This window comes from Salmo salar, chromosome ssa27, assembly GCF_905237065.1.
Source record: "Salmo salar chromosome ssa27, Ssal_v3.1, whole genome shotgun sequence".
NCBI classification, from domain to species: Eukaryota; Metazoa; Chordata; class Actinopteri; order Salmoniformes; family Salmonidae; genus Salmo; species Salmo salar.
This window is the reverse complement of record NC_059468.1, coordinates 31,703,772-31,718,006: the sequence shown is the minus strand read 5'-3', so window position 1 is coordinate 31,718,006 and position 14,235 is coordinate 31,703,772. Positions and strand designations below refer to the sequence as shown.

Here is a 14,235-nt window from a genome sequence, read left to right as displayed (position 1 = left end):
ACTGTACCCTCCTCTCTCTCTCTCTAAACACATGTTCTGACTGTACCCTCCTCTCTCTAAAACACATGTTCTGACTGTACCCTCCTCTCCTCTTTCTAAAACACATGTTCTGACTGTACCCTGCTCTCTCTCTCTCTAAAACACATGTTCTGACTGTACCCTCCTCTCCTCTCTCTAAACACATGTTCTGACTGTACCCTCCTCTCTCTAAAACACATGTTCTGACTGTACCCTCCTCTCCTCTTTCTAAAACACATGTTCTGACTGTACCCTCCTCTCTCTCTCTAAAACACATGTTCTGACTGTACCCTGCCCTCCTCTCTCTCTAAAACACATGTTCTGACTGTACCCTCCTCTCTTTCTCTAAAACACATGTTCTGACTGTACCCTCCTCTCTTTCTCTAAAACACATGTTCTGACTGTACCCTCCTCTCTCTCTCTAAAACACATGTTCTGACTGTACCCTCCTCTCTCTCTCTAAAACACATGTTCTGACTGTACCCTCCTCTCTCTCTCTCTAAAACACATGTTCTGACTGTACCCTCCTCTCCTCTCTCTAAAACACATGTTCTGACTGTACCCTCCTCTCCTCTTTCTAAAACACATGTTCTGACTGTACCCTCCTCTCTCTCTCTAAACACATGTTCTGACTGTACCCTCCTCTCTCTCTCTAAAACACATGTTCTGACTGTACCCTCCTCTCTCTCTCTAAAACACATGTTCTGACTGTACCCTCCTCTCTCTCTCTAAAACACATGTTCTGACTGTACCCTCCTCTCCTCTCTCTAAAACACATGTTCTGACTGTACCCTCCTCTCTCTCACTAAAACACATGTTCTGACTGTACCCTCCTCTCTCTCTCTAAAACACATGTTCTGACTGTACCCTCCTCTCTCTCTCTAATACACATGTTCTGACTGTACCCTCCTCTCTCTCTCTAAAACACATGTTCTGACTGTACCCTCCTCTCTCTCTCTAATACACATGTTCTGACTGTACCGTCCTCTCTCTAAAACACATGTTCTGACTGTACCCTCCTCTCTCTCTCTCTAAACACATGTTCTGCCTGTACCCTCCTCTCTCTAAAACACATGTTCTGACTGTACCCTCCTCTCTCTCTCATAAACACATGTTCTGACTGTACCCTCCTCTCCTCTCTCTAAAACACATGTTCTGACTGTACCCTCCTCTCCTCTCTCTAAAACACATGTTCTGACTGTACCCTCCTCTCTCTAAAACACATGTTCTGACTGTACCCTCCTCTCTCTAAAACACATGTTCTGACTGTACCCTCCTCTCTCTAAAACACATTTTCTGACTGTACCCTCCTCTCTCTCTCATAGACACATGTTCTGACTGTACCCTCCTCTCCTCTCTCTAAAACACATGTTCTGACTGTACCCTCCTCTCTCTCTCTAAAACACATGTTCTGACTGTACCCTCCTCTCTCTAAAACACATGTTCTGACTGTACCCTCCTCTCTCTAAAACACATGTTCTGACTGTACCCTCCTCTCTCTCTCTCTCTCTCTAAACACATGTTCTGACTGTACCCTCCTCTCCTCTCTCTAAACACATGTTCTGACTGTACTCTCCTCTCTCTCTCTAAAACACATGTTCTGACTGTACTCTCCTCTCCTCTCTCTAAAACACATGTTCTGACTGTACCCTCCTCTCCTCTCTCTAAAACACATGTTCTGACTGTACCCTCCTCTCCTCTCTCTAAAACACATGTTCTGACTGTACCCTCCTCTCTCTCTCTAAACACATGTTCTGACTGTACCCTCCTCTCTCTCTCTAAAACACATGTTCTGACTGTACCCTCCTCTCTCTAAAACACATGTTCTGACTGTACCCTCCTCTCTCTCTCTAAAACACATGTTCTGACTGTACTCTCCTCTCTCTAAACACATGTTCTGACTGTACCCTCCTCTCTCTAAAACACATGTTCTGACTGTACCCTCCTCTCCTCTCTCAAAACACATGTTCTGACTGTACCCTCCTCTCTCTCTCTAAAACACATGTTCTGACTGCACCCTCCTCTCTCTCTCTCTCTCTAAACACATGTTCTGACTGTACCCTCCTCTCCTCTCTCTAAACACATGTTCTGACTGTACTCTCCTCTCCTCTCTCTAAAAACATGTTCTGACTGTACTCTCCTCTCTCTAAAACACATGTTCTGACTGTACCCTCCTCTCCTCTCTCTAAAACACATGTTCTGACTGTACCCTCCTCTCCTCTCTCTAAAACACATGTTCTGACTGTACCCTCCTCTCTCTCTCTAAACACATGTTCTGACTGTACCCTCCTCTCTCTCTCTAAAACACATGTTCTGACTGTACCCTCCTCTCCTCTCTCTAAACACATGTTCTGACTGTACCCTCCTCTCTCTCTCTAAAACACATGTTCTGACTGTACTCTCCTCTCTCTAAACACATGTTCTGACTGTACCCTCCTCTCTCTAAAACACATGTTCTGACTGTACCCTCCTCTCCTCTCTCAAAACACATGTTCTGACTGTACCCTCCTCTCTCTCTCTAAAACACATGTTCTGACTGTACCCTCCTCTCTCTAAAACACATGTTCTGACTGTACCCTCCTCTCTCTCTCTCTAAACACATGTTCTGACTGTACCCTCCTCTCCTCTCTCTAAAACACATGTTCTGACTGTACCCTCCTCTCTCTCTCTCTAAACACATGTTCTGACTGTACCCTCCTCTCCTCTCTCTAAAACACATGTTCTGACTGTACCCTCCTCTCTCTCTCTCTAAAACACATGTTCTGACTGTACCCTCCTCTCTCTCTAAAACACATGTTCTGACTGTACTCTCCTCTCCTCTCTCTAAAACACATGTTCTGACTGTACCCTCCTCCCTCTCTCTAAAACACATGTTCTGACTGTACCCTCCTCTCTCTCTCTAAAACACATGTTCTGACTGTACCCTCCTCTCTCTCTCTAAAACACATGTTCTGACTGTACCCTCCTCTCCTCTCTCTAAAACACATGTTCTGACTGTACCCTCCTCTCTCTCTCTAAAACACATGTTCTGAATGTACCCTCCTCTCTCTCTCTCTCTAAACACATGTTCTGACTGTACCCTCCTCTCTCTCTCTAAAACACATGTTCTGACTGTACCCTCCTCTCCTCTCTCTAAAACACATGTTCTGACTGTACCCTCCTCTCCTCTCTCTAAAACACATGTTCTGACTGTACCCTCCTCTCCTCTCTCTAAAACACATGTTCTGACTGTACCCTCCTCTCCTCTCTCTAAAACACATGTTCTGACTGTACCCTCCTCCCTCTCTCTAAAACACATGTTCTGACTGTACCCTCCTCTCCTCTCTCTAAAACACATGTTCTGACTGTACCCTCCTCTCTCTCTCTAAAACACATGTTCTGACTGTACCCTCCCTCTCCTCTCTCTAAAACACATGTTCTGACTGTACCCTCCTCTCTCTCTCTCTAAAACACATGTTCTGACTGTACCCTCCTCTCTCTAAAACACATGTTCTGACTGTACCCTCCTCTCCTCTCTCTAAACACATGTTCTGACTGTACCCTCCTCTCTCTCTCTAAAACACATGTTCTGACTGTACCTTCCTCTCTCTAAAACACATGTTCTGACTGTACCCTCCTCTCTCTCTCTCTAAACACATGTTCTGACTGTACCCTCCTCTCTCTAAAACACATGTTCTGACTGTACCCTCCTCTCTCTCTCTAAAACACATGTTCTGACTGTACCCTCCTCTCCTCTCTCTAAAACACATGTTCTGACTGTACCCTCCTCTCCTCTCGCTAAAACACATGTTCTGACTGTACCCTCCTCTCCTCTCTCTAAAACACATGTTCTGACTGTACCCTCCTCTCCTCTCTCTAAAACACATGTTCTGACTGTACCCTCCTCTCTCTCTCTAAACACATGTTCTGACTGTACCCTCCTCTCTCTCTCTAAAACACATGTTCTGACTGTACCCTCCTCTCTCTAAAACACATGTTCTGACTGTACCCTCCTCTCTCTCTCTAAAACACATGTTCTGACTGTACTCTCCTCTCTCTAAACACATGTTCTGACTGTACCCTCCTCTCTCTAAAACACATGTTCTGACTGTACCCTCCTCTCCTCTCTCAAAACACATGTTCTGACTGTACCCTCCTCTCTCTCTGTAAAACACATGTTCTGACTGTACCCTCCTCTCTCTCTCTCTCTCTAAACACATGTTCTGACTGTACCCTCCTCTCCTCTCTCTAAACACATGTTCTGACTGTACTCTCCTCTCCTCTCTCTAAAACATGTTCTGACTGTACTCTCCTCTCTCTAAAACACATGTTCTGACTGTACCCTCCTCTCCTCTCTCTAAAACACATGTTCTGACTGTACCCTCCTCTCTCTCTCTAAACACATGTTCTGACTGTACCCTCCTCTCTCTCTCTAAAACACATGTTCTGACTGTACCCTCCTCTCCTCTCTCTAAACACATGTTCTGACTGTACCCTCCTCTCTCTCTCTAAAACACATGTTCTGACTGTACTCTCCTCTCTCTAAACACATGTTCTGACTGTACCCTCCTCTCTCTAAAACACATGTTCTGACTGTACCCTCCTCTCCTCTCTCAAAACACATGTTCTGACTGTACCCTCCTCTCTCTCTCTAAAACACATGTTCTGACTGTACCCTCCTCTCTCTAAAACACATGTTCTGACTGTACCCTCCTCTCTCTCTCTCTAAACACATGTTCTGACTGTACCCTCCTCTCCTCTCTCTAAAACACATGTTCTGACTGTACCCTCCTCTCTCTCTCTCTAAACACATGTTCTGACTGTACCCTCCTCTCTCTAAAACACATGTTCTGACTGTACTCTCCTCTCTCTCTCTAAAACACATGTTCTGACTGTACCCTCCTCTCCTCTCTCTAAAACACATGTTCTGACTGTACCCTCCTCCCTCTCTCTAAAACACATGTTCTGACTGTACCCTCCTCTCTCTCTCTAAACACATGTTCTGACTGTACCCTCCTCTCTCTCTCTAAAACACATGTTCTGACTGTACCCTCCTCTCCTCTCTCTAAAACACATGTTCTGACTGTACCCTCCTCTCCTCTCTCTAAAACACATGTTCTGAATGTACCCTCCTCTCTCTCTCTCTCTAAACACATGTTCTGACTGTACCCTCCTCTCTCGAAAACACATGTTCTGACTGTACCCTCCTCTCCTCTCTCTAAAACACATGTTCTGACTGTACCCTCCTCTCCTCTCTCTAAAACACATGTTCTGACTGTACCCTCCTCTCCTCTCTCTAAAACACATGTTCTGACTGTACCCTCCTCTCCTCTCTCTAAAACACATGTTCTGACTGTACCCTCCTCCCTCTCTCTAAAACACATGTTCTGACTGTACCCTCCTCTCCTCTCTCTAAAACACATGTTCTGACTGTACCCTCCTCTCTCTCTCTAAAACACATGTTCTGACTGTACCCTCCCCTCCTCTCTCTAAAACACATGTTCTGACTGTACCCTCCTCTCTCTCTCTCTAAAACACATGTTCTGACTGTACCCTCCTCTCTCTAAAACACATGTTCTGACTGTACCCTCCTCTCCTCTCTCTAAACACATGTTCTGACTGTACCCTCCTCTCTCTCTCTAAAACACATGTTCTGACTGTACCTTCCTCTCTCTAAAACACATGTTCTGACTGTACCCTCCTCTCTCTCTCTCTAAACACATGTTCTGACTGTACCCTCCTCTCTCTAAAACACATGTTCTGACTGTACCCTCCTCTCTCTCTCTAAAACACATGTTCTGACTGTACCCTCCTCTCCTCTCTCTAAAACACATGTTCTGACTGTACCCTCCTCTCCTCTCGCTAAAACACATGTTCTGACTGTACCCTCCTCTCCTCTCTCTAAAACACATGTTCTGACTGTACCCTCCTCTCCTCTCTCTAAAACACATGTTCTGACTGTACCCTCCTCTCTCTCTCTAAACACATGTTCTGACTGTACCCTCCTCTCTCTCTCTAAAACACATGTTCTGACTGTACCCTCCTCTCTCTAAAACACATGTTCTGACTGTACCCTCCTCTCTCTCTCTAAAACACATGTTCTGACTGTACTGTCCTCTCTCTAAACACATGTTCTGACTGTACCCTCCTCTCTCTAAAACACATGTTCTGACTGTACCCTCCTCTCCTCTCTCAAAACACATGTTCTGACTGTACCCTCCTCTCTCTCTGTAAAACACATGTTCTGACTGTACCCTCCTCTCTCTCTCTCTCTCTAAACACATGTTCTGACTGTACCCTCCTCTCCTCTCTCTAAACACATGTTCTGACTGTACTCTCCTCTCCTCTCTCTAAAACATGTTCTGACTGTACTCTCCTCTCTCTAAAACACATGTTCTGACTGTACCCTCCTCTCCTCTCTCTAAAACACATGTTCTGACTGTACCCTCCTCTCCTCTCTCTAAAACACATGTTCTGACTGTACCCTCCTCTCTCTCTCTAAACACATGTTCTGACTGTACCCTCCTCTCTCTCTCTAAAACACATGTTCTGACTGTACCCTCCTCTCCTCTCTCTAAACACATGTTCTGACTGTACCCTCCTCTCTCTCTCTAAAACACATGTTCTGACTGTACTCTCCTCTCTCTCAACACATGTTCTGACTGTACCCTCCTCTCTCTAAAACACATGTTCTGACTGTACCCTCCTCTCCTCTCTCAAAACACATGTTCTGACTGTACCCTCCTCTCTCTCTCTAAAACACATGTTCTGACTGTACCCTCCTCTCTCTAAAACACATGTTCTGACTGTACCCTCCTCTCTCTCTCTCTAAACACATGTTCTGACTGTACCCTCCTCTCCTCTCTCTAAAACACATGTTCTGACTGTACCCTCCTCTCTCTCTCTCTAAACACATGTTCTTACTGTACCCTCCTCTCTCTAAAACACATGTTCTGACTGTACTCTCCTCTCTCTCTCTAAAACACATGTTCTGACTGTACCCTCCTCTCCTCTCTCTAAAACACATGTTCTGACTGTACCCTCCTCCCTCTCTCTAAAACACATGTTCTGACTGTACCCTCCTCTCTCTCTCTAAACACATGTTCTGACTGTACCCTCCTCTCTCTCTCTAAAACACATGTTCTGACTGTACCCTCCTCTCCTCTCTCTAAAACACATGTTCTGACTGTACCCTCCTCTCCTCTCTCTAAAACACATGTTCTGAATGTACCCTCCTCTCTCTCTCTCTCTAAACACATGTTCTGACTGTACCCTCCTCTCTCGAAAACACATGTTCTGACTGTACCCTCCTCTCCTCTCTCTAAAACACATGTTCTGACTGTACCCTCCTCTCCTCTCTCTAAAACACATGTTCTGACTGTACCCTCCTCTCCTCTCTCTAAAACACATGTTCTGACTGTACCCTCCTCTCCTCTCTCTAAAACACATGTTCTGACTGTACCCTCCTCTCTCTAAAACACATGTTCTGACTGTACCCTCCTCTCTCTCTCTAAAACACATGTTCTGACTGTACCCTCCCCTCCTCTCTCTAAAACACATGTTCTGACTGTACCCTCCTCTCTCTCTCTCTAAAACACATGTTCTGACTGTACCCTCCTCTCTCTAAAACACATGTTCTGACTTTACCCTCCTCTCCTCTCTCTAAACACATGTTCTGACTGTACCCTCCTCTCTCTCTCTAAAACACATGTTCTGACTGTACCTTCCTCTCTCTAAAACACATGTTCTGACTGTACCCTCCTCTCTCTCTCTCTAAACACATGTTCTGACTGTACCCTCCTCTCTCTAAAACACATGTTCTGACTGTACCCTCCTCTCTCTCTCTAAAACACATGTTCTGACTGTACCCTCCTCTCCTCTCTCTAAAACACATGTTCTGACTGTACCCTCCTCTCCTCTCGCTAAAACACATGTTCTGACTGTACCCTCCTCTCCTCTCTCTAAAACACATGTTCTGACTGTACCCGCCTCTCTCTAAAACACATGTTCTGACTGTACCCTCCTCTCTCTCTCTAAAACACATGTTCTGACTGTACCCTCCTCTCCTCTCTCTAAAACACATGTTCTGACTGTACCCTCCTCTCTCTCTCTAAAACACATGTTCTGACTGTACCCTCCCCTCCTCTCTCTAAAACACATGTTCTGACTGTACCCTCCTCTCTCTCTCTCTCTAAAACACATGTTCTGACTGTACCCTCCTCTCTCTAAAACACATGTTCTGACTGTACCCTCCTCTCTCTAAAACACATGTTCTGACTGTACCCTCCTCCTCTCTCTAAAACACATGTTCTGACTGTACCCTCCTCTCTCTCTCTCTAAACACATGTTCTGACTGTACCCTCCTCTCTCTAAAACACATGTTCTGACTGTACCCTCCTCTCTCTCTCTCTAAACAGATGTTCTGACTGTACCCTCCTCTCTCTAAAACACATGTTCTGACTGTACCCTCCTCTCCTCTCTCTAAAACACATGTTCTGACTGTACCCTCCTCTCCTCTCTCTAAAACACATGTTCTGACTGTACCCTCCTCTCCTCTCTCTAAAACACATGTTCTGACTGTACCCTCCTCTCTCTCTCTAAACACATGTTCTGACTGTACCCTCCTCTCTCTCTCTAAAACACATGTTCTGACTGTACCCTCCTCTCTCTCTCTCTAAACACATGTTCTGACTGTACCCTCCTCTCTCTAAAACACATGTTCTGACTGTACCCTCCTCTCTCTCTGAAAACAGATGTTCTGACTGTACCCTCCTCTCTCTCTCTAAAACACATGTTCTGACTGTACCCTCCTCTCTCTCTCTAAAACACATGTTCTGACTGTACCCTCCTCTCTCTCTCTAAAACACATGTTCTGACTGTACCCCTCCTCTCTCTAAAACACATGTTCTGACTGTACCCTCCTCTCCTCTCTCTAAAACACATGTTCTGACTGTACCCTTCTCTCCTCTCTCTAAAACACATGTTCTGACTGTATTCTCCTCTCTCTAAAACACATGTTCTGACTGTACCCTCCTCTCTCTAAAACACATGTTCTGACTGTACCCTCCTCTCTCTAAAACACATGTTCTGACTGTACCCTCCTCTCCTCTCTCTAAACACATGTTCTGACTGTACCCTCCTCTCTCTCTCTAAAACACATGTTCTGACTGTACCCTCCTCTCTCTAAACACATGTTCTGACTGTACCCTCCTCTCCACCTCTGTCCTTTCAGCCAGTGAGAACTGTCATGATTTCCACCCCATGTTCTTCACCCACGACCGCTCCTTTGAAGAGTTCTTCTGCATCTGCATCCAGCTGCTCAACAAGACCTGGAAGGAGATGAGGGCCACCAGCGAAGACTTCAACAAGGTGAGGTTGGACTTTGTGGCTCAGTTACAAAAGTATGGTGCCTGCAATGTCAGGATCATGGGTTCGATTCCTGCCTGGGGCCACTAAAATGGCAAATTGTATTCATTTTCAAAGGGTAATACTTCTGCAGGGGTAGCTAACCCTCTTTCTGGAGAGCTACCCTGCTGCAGGATTATTCTCCGGACCATTCTACTAATCAGCTGCTAATCAGGACCTTGATTAGCTGAAACAGGTGTGTTTCTTTAGGGCTTGAACAAAGTCCTGCAGATCCAGTAGCGCTTTCTTTCTTTTATTAGATTTGTCAGCTCGTATAGGAAAACTACTGTAGTGTATTATGTCCCATGTCAAGTGGTGTTTTCCGGTCTGGACATGCAGTGCATTCGGAAAGTAGTCAGACCCCTTGACTTTTTCCAAATGTTGTTACATTAATCAAATCAAATCAAAATCAAATCAAACTTTATTTGCCACATGCGCCGAATACAACAAGTGTAGACTTTATCGTGAAATGCTTACTTACAAGCCCTTAACCAACAGTGCAGTTCAAGAAGAAGAAAATGATTACCAAGTAGACTAAAATAAAAAGTAATAACAAAAAGTAACACAATAAGAATAACAATAATGAGACTATATACAGGGCACCGGTAACGAGTCAGGGTGCGGGGGTACAGGCTAGTTGAGGTAATCTGTACAGGTAGGTGGGGGCGAAGTGACTACGTATAGGTAACAAACTAACAGTGAGTAGCAGCAGTGTAGCGATTTTTATGAATTGTTCAGTAGTCTAATGGCTTGGGGGTAGAAGCTGTTGAGGAGCCTTTTGGTGCTAGACTTGGCTCTCCGGTATCGCTTGCCGTGCGGTAGCAGAGAAAACAGTCTATAACTTGGGTGACTGGAGTCACTGACAATTTGATGGGCTTTCCTCTGACACCGCCTATTATATTGGTCCTGGATGGCAGGAAGCTTGGCCCCAGTGATGTACTGGGCCGTTCACACTACCCTCTGTAGCACCTTACGGTCAGATGCCGAGCAGTTGCCATACAAGGCGGTGATGCAACCGGTTAGGATGCTCTCAATGGTGCAGATTTGCCAAATGTAGGGCGGGGGAGAGGTTTGTATGCATCTCTGTGTGTGGAGTAAAGGTGGTCTAGGATTTATTTTTTCCTGGTTGAACATGTGAAATGCTGGTAAAATTTGGGAAAACTGATTTAAGTTTGCCTGCATTAAAGTCCCAGGCCACTAGGAGTGCCGCTTCTGGGTGAGCATTTTCTTCTTTGCTTATGGCCTTATAGAGTTGGTTGACAGCGGTCTTAGTGCCAGCTTCGCTTTGTGGTGGTAAATAGACGGCTACGAATAATACAGATGATAACTCTCTTGGTCGACAGCTTATCATAAGGTACTCTACCTCAGGCAAGCAATACCTCGAGACTTCTTTAATATTAGACACACACCCCCACCCCTCATCTTACCAGAGGTAGCGTCTCTGTTCTGCCAGTGCGTGGAAAATCCCGCCAGCTCTATATTTTCCGTTTCTTCGTTCAGCCACGTCTCGGTGAAACATAAGATGTTACAGTTTTTAATGTCCCATTGGTAGGATAATGTTAATAGTAGGTCATCAATTTTATTTTCTAACGATTGCACGTTAGCAAGGAGAATGGAAGGCATTGGGAGTTTACTCGCTCGCCTCTGGCTTCTCAGAAGGATCCCCGATCTGCGTCCCTTTTTCCAGCGTCTTTTCTTCACCAAACAGGCGTGAATCTAGGCCTGTTCCAGTAAAAGCAGGATCTCCTTCTCGTCGGACTCTTTAAAGGAAAAAGTTTCTACCAGTCCGCGGTGAGTAAACGCTTTTATGATGTCCTTATTTTCGGTCATAAGAGACGGTAGTAGCAACATTATGTAAATTGTTATGTAAAAAAATGACCAAATTGCAAAATTGGTTGGGAGAATGTAAAACGTGAGCCATGTTCTTCGGCGCCATCTTTATCTTTTCATTACATTACATTACTTTACATTACAGCCTTATTCTAAAATTGATTTCATCAATCTACACACAATAACCCATAATGACAAAGCGAAAGCTGGTATTTAGAAATGTTAGCAAATTTATTGAAAATTATAAACAGAAATACCTTATTTACATAAGTATTCAGACCCTTTGCTATGACATTCGACATTGAGTTTCCATTTCTACAACTTGATTGGAGTCCACCTATGGTCAAGTAAATTGATTGGACATGATTTGGAAAGGCACAACCTGTCTATATATGGTCCAATAGTTGACAGTGCAAGTCAGAGCATAAACAAGCCATGAGATTGAAGGAATTGTCCGTAGAGCTCCGATACAGGAGTGTGTCGAGGCATAGATCTGGGGAAGGGTACCAAAACATTTCTGCAGCATTTAAGGTCCCCAAGAACACAGTGGCCTCCATCATTCTTAAATGGAAGAAGTTTGGAACCACCAAGACTCTTGCTAGAGCTGTACGCCCGGCCAAACTGAGCAATCGGGGGGAAAGGGCTTTGGTCAGGGAGATGACCAAGAACCTGATGGCCACTCTGACAGAGCTCCAGAGTTCCTCTGTGGAGATGGTTGTCCATCTGGAAGGTTCTCCCATCTCTGCAGCACTCCACCAATCAGGCCTTTATGGTAGAGTGGCCAGACGGAAGCCACTCCTCAGTAAAAGGCATGACAGCCCGCTTTGAGTTTGCCAATAGGCACCTAAAGGACTCTGACCATGAGAAACAAGATTATCTGGTGTGATGAAACCAAGATTGAACTCTTTGGCCTGAATGCCAAGCAAAAGTTAATTAAGATCCCCGATGAAAACCTGTTCCAGAGCGAAGGTTCACCTTCCAATGGGACAATGACCCTAAGCACACAGCCAAGACAATGCAGGAGTGGCTTCGGGACAAGTCTCTGAATGTCCTTGAGTGGCCCAGCCAGAGCCCGGACTTGAACACGATCAAACATCTCTGAAGAGACCTGAAAATAGCTGTGCAGCAACACTCCCCATCCAACCTGACAGAGCTTGAGAGGATCTGGCAGAGAAGAATGGGAGAAACTCCCCAAATACAGGTGTGCCAAGCTTGTAGAGTCATCCCCATGAAGACTCGAGGCTGTAATTTCTGCCAAAGGTGCTTCAACAAAGTACTGAGTAATTGGTCTGAATACTTATGTAAATTTGATATTTCATTTTTTTCCCCAAACATTTCTAAAAGCTTGTTTTTGCTTTGACATTACGGGGTATTGTGATGTCATTATGGGGTATTGTACGTAGATTGATGAGGGGAAAAAATAACAATTGAATCCATTTTAGAATAAGGCTGTATGTGAGTTATTATGGTAGCCACTGCCTATATAAAGCCAGCCTCATTGTGCCGAAGTTGATTTAAGATGCATAGTCATGGGTTGCATCCTAGATGATACCCTATTCCCTATATAGTGCACTACCTTTGGCCAAAGCCCATCAAAAGTAGTGCACTTCATATGGACCTAGCCATGTCTCTCCAGATGGGTTTTCCTCGTGGCGTGTCTTATTTTAGGAGTGATTGAGAGTGATGGGAATTGAGCTCATCTCCCCAGGCTTTCAAATTAAATTCTTCATTGTTGTCTGACATGAAATACACATGAACTCCTCCGTCAGTTGGTCTCACTGCTTATTTAACTCCTGGCTTCACACACACATCTGAGGAAGTCTGATTCAGTCACTGTCTCTGTGGAAGTCTGATTCAGTCACCGTCTCTGTGGAAGTCTGATTCAGTCACTGTCTCTGTGGAAGTCTGATTCAGTCACTGTCTCTGTGGAAGTCTGATTCAGTCACTGTCTCTGTGGAAGTCTGATTCAGTCACTGTCTCTGTGGAAGTCTGATTCAGTCACTGTCTCTGTGGAAGTCTGATTCAGTCACTGTCTCTGTGGAAGTCTGATTCAGTCACTGTCTCTGTGGAAGTCTGATTCAGTCACTGTCTCTGTGGAAGTCTGATTCAGTCACTGTCTCTGTGGAAGTCTGATTCAGTCACTGTCTCTGTGGAAGTCTGATTCAGTCACTGTCTCCGAGGAAGTGTGATTCAGTCACTGTCTCTGAGGAAGTCTGATTCAGTCACTGTCTCTGTGGGTTTCTTTGCCAGACTGTCAGATTACATAGAAAATGTCAACGCCACGTGATATTGGAAACCTATGCCAATCCAATCAGTATTCTAGTACTGTACACAGCATCATATGAACATTCCTTTTTTTCCTGTTGTCAAATGAAATTACAGAATGGTAGCTTGGATAGTGTAAGGTAGACTGTTGCTGTTTCAGAAGATCATCAGATTACTGTAGGAACAGAGGTAGTATTTGTTGTGTGTGCAGTATTGACTAACCACCAATCTCCTCTGTAGCTTCAACACCCTGCCTTGTTTTGAGGCATCATGATGTGAGTCATTGGCTATGTCCCAAATGGCATCATATTCCCTATATAGGGCTCTGGTCAAAAGCAGTGCACTATTTAGGGAATAGGGTGCCATTTGGGACAAACACACTGTGTAGCATTGCAGTAAAGGCACCCATCTCTCCTGAAACAGCAATGTCTGTATGTGTTTGTTTGCCAACTTAGGCCCGGTAATGCTGACCAATCTCACCATCTCGCAAAGCCCTGTGCCTTTTCCCCCCTCCGTACCACCTGTCATTTAAGGATGTATACTGTACTACACTGCCTGAAGGTGACATTATAATTGGGGATAAGCACTCATTCAGTGTGTTAGTATCCCCGCTCCCTTTTGCCAGGAGTGAGCTTGTTTTTATTTGTGTCGGGACACACACAGTGTGAAATGTACCTTTTTAAACGTTAGGACAGCAGTCCTAACATTTCTGGAACTTAAGGTTGACTTCCGTCAACG

The 14,235-nt window shown here is 44.9% G+C and overlaps 1 protein-coding gene across 5 annotated transcripts in view; it reads left to right on the top strand.

Annotated features, from left to right (window-relative positions):
* The window catches only part of elmo1 (engulfment and cell motility 1 (ced-12 homolog, C. elegans)), a 180,025-nt gene that overhangs the window by 113,252 nt on the left and 52,538 nt on the right, over window positions 1–14,235 (top strand). For all 5 annotated transcript variants that reach the window (XM_014178476.2, XM_045709172.1, XM_045709171.1 and 2 more), the window contains 1 exon segment: window positions 9,230–9,366. In XM_014178476.2, coding sequence (XP_014033951.1) covers window positions 9,230–9,366 — 137 coding nt within the window.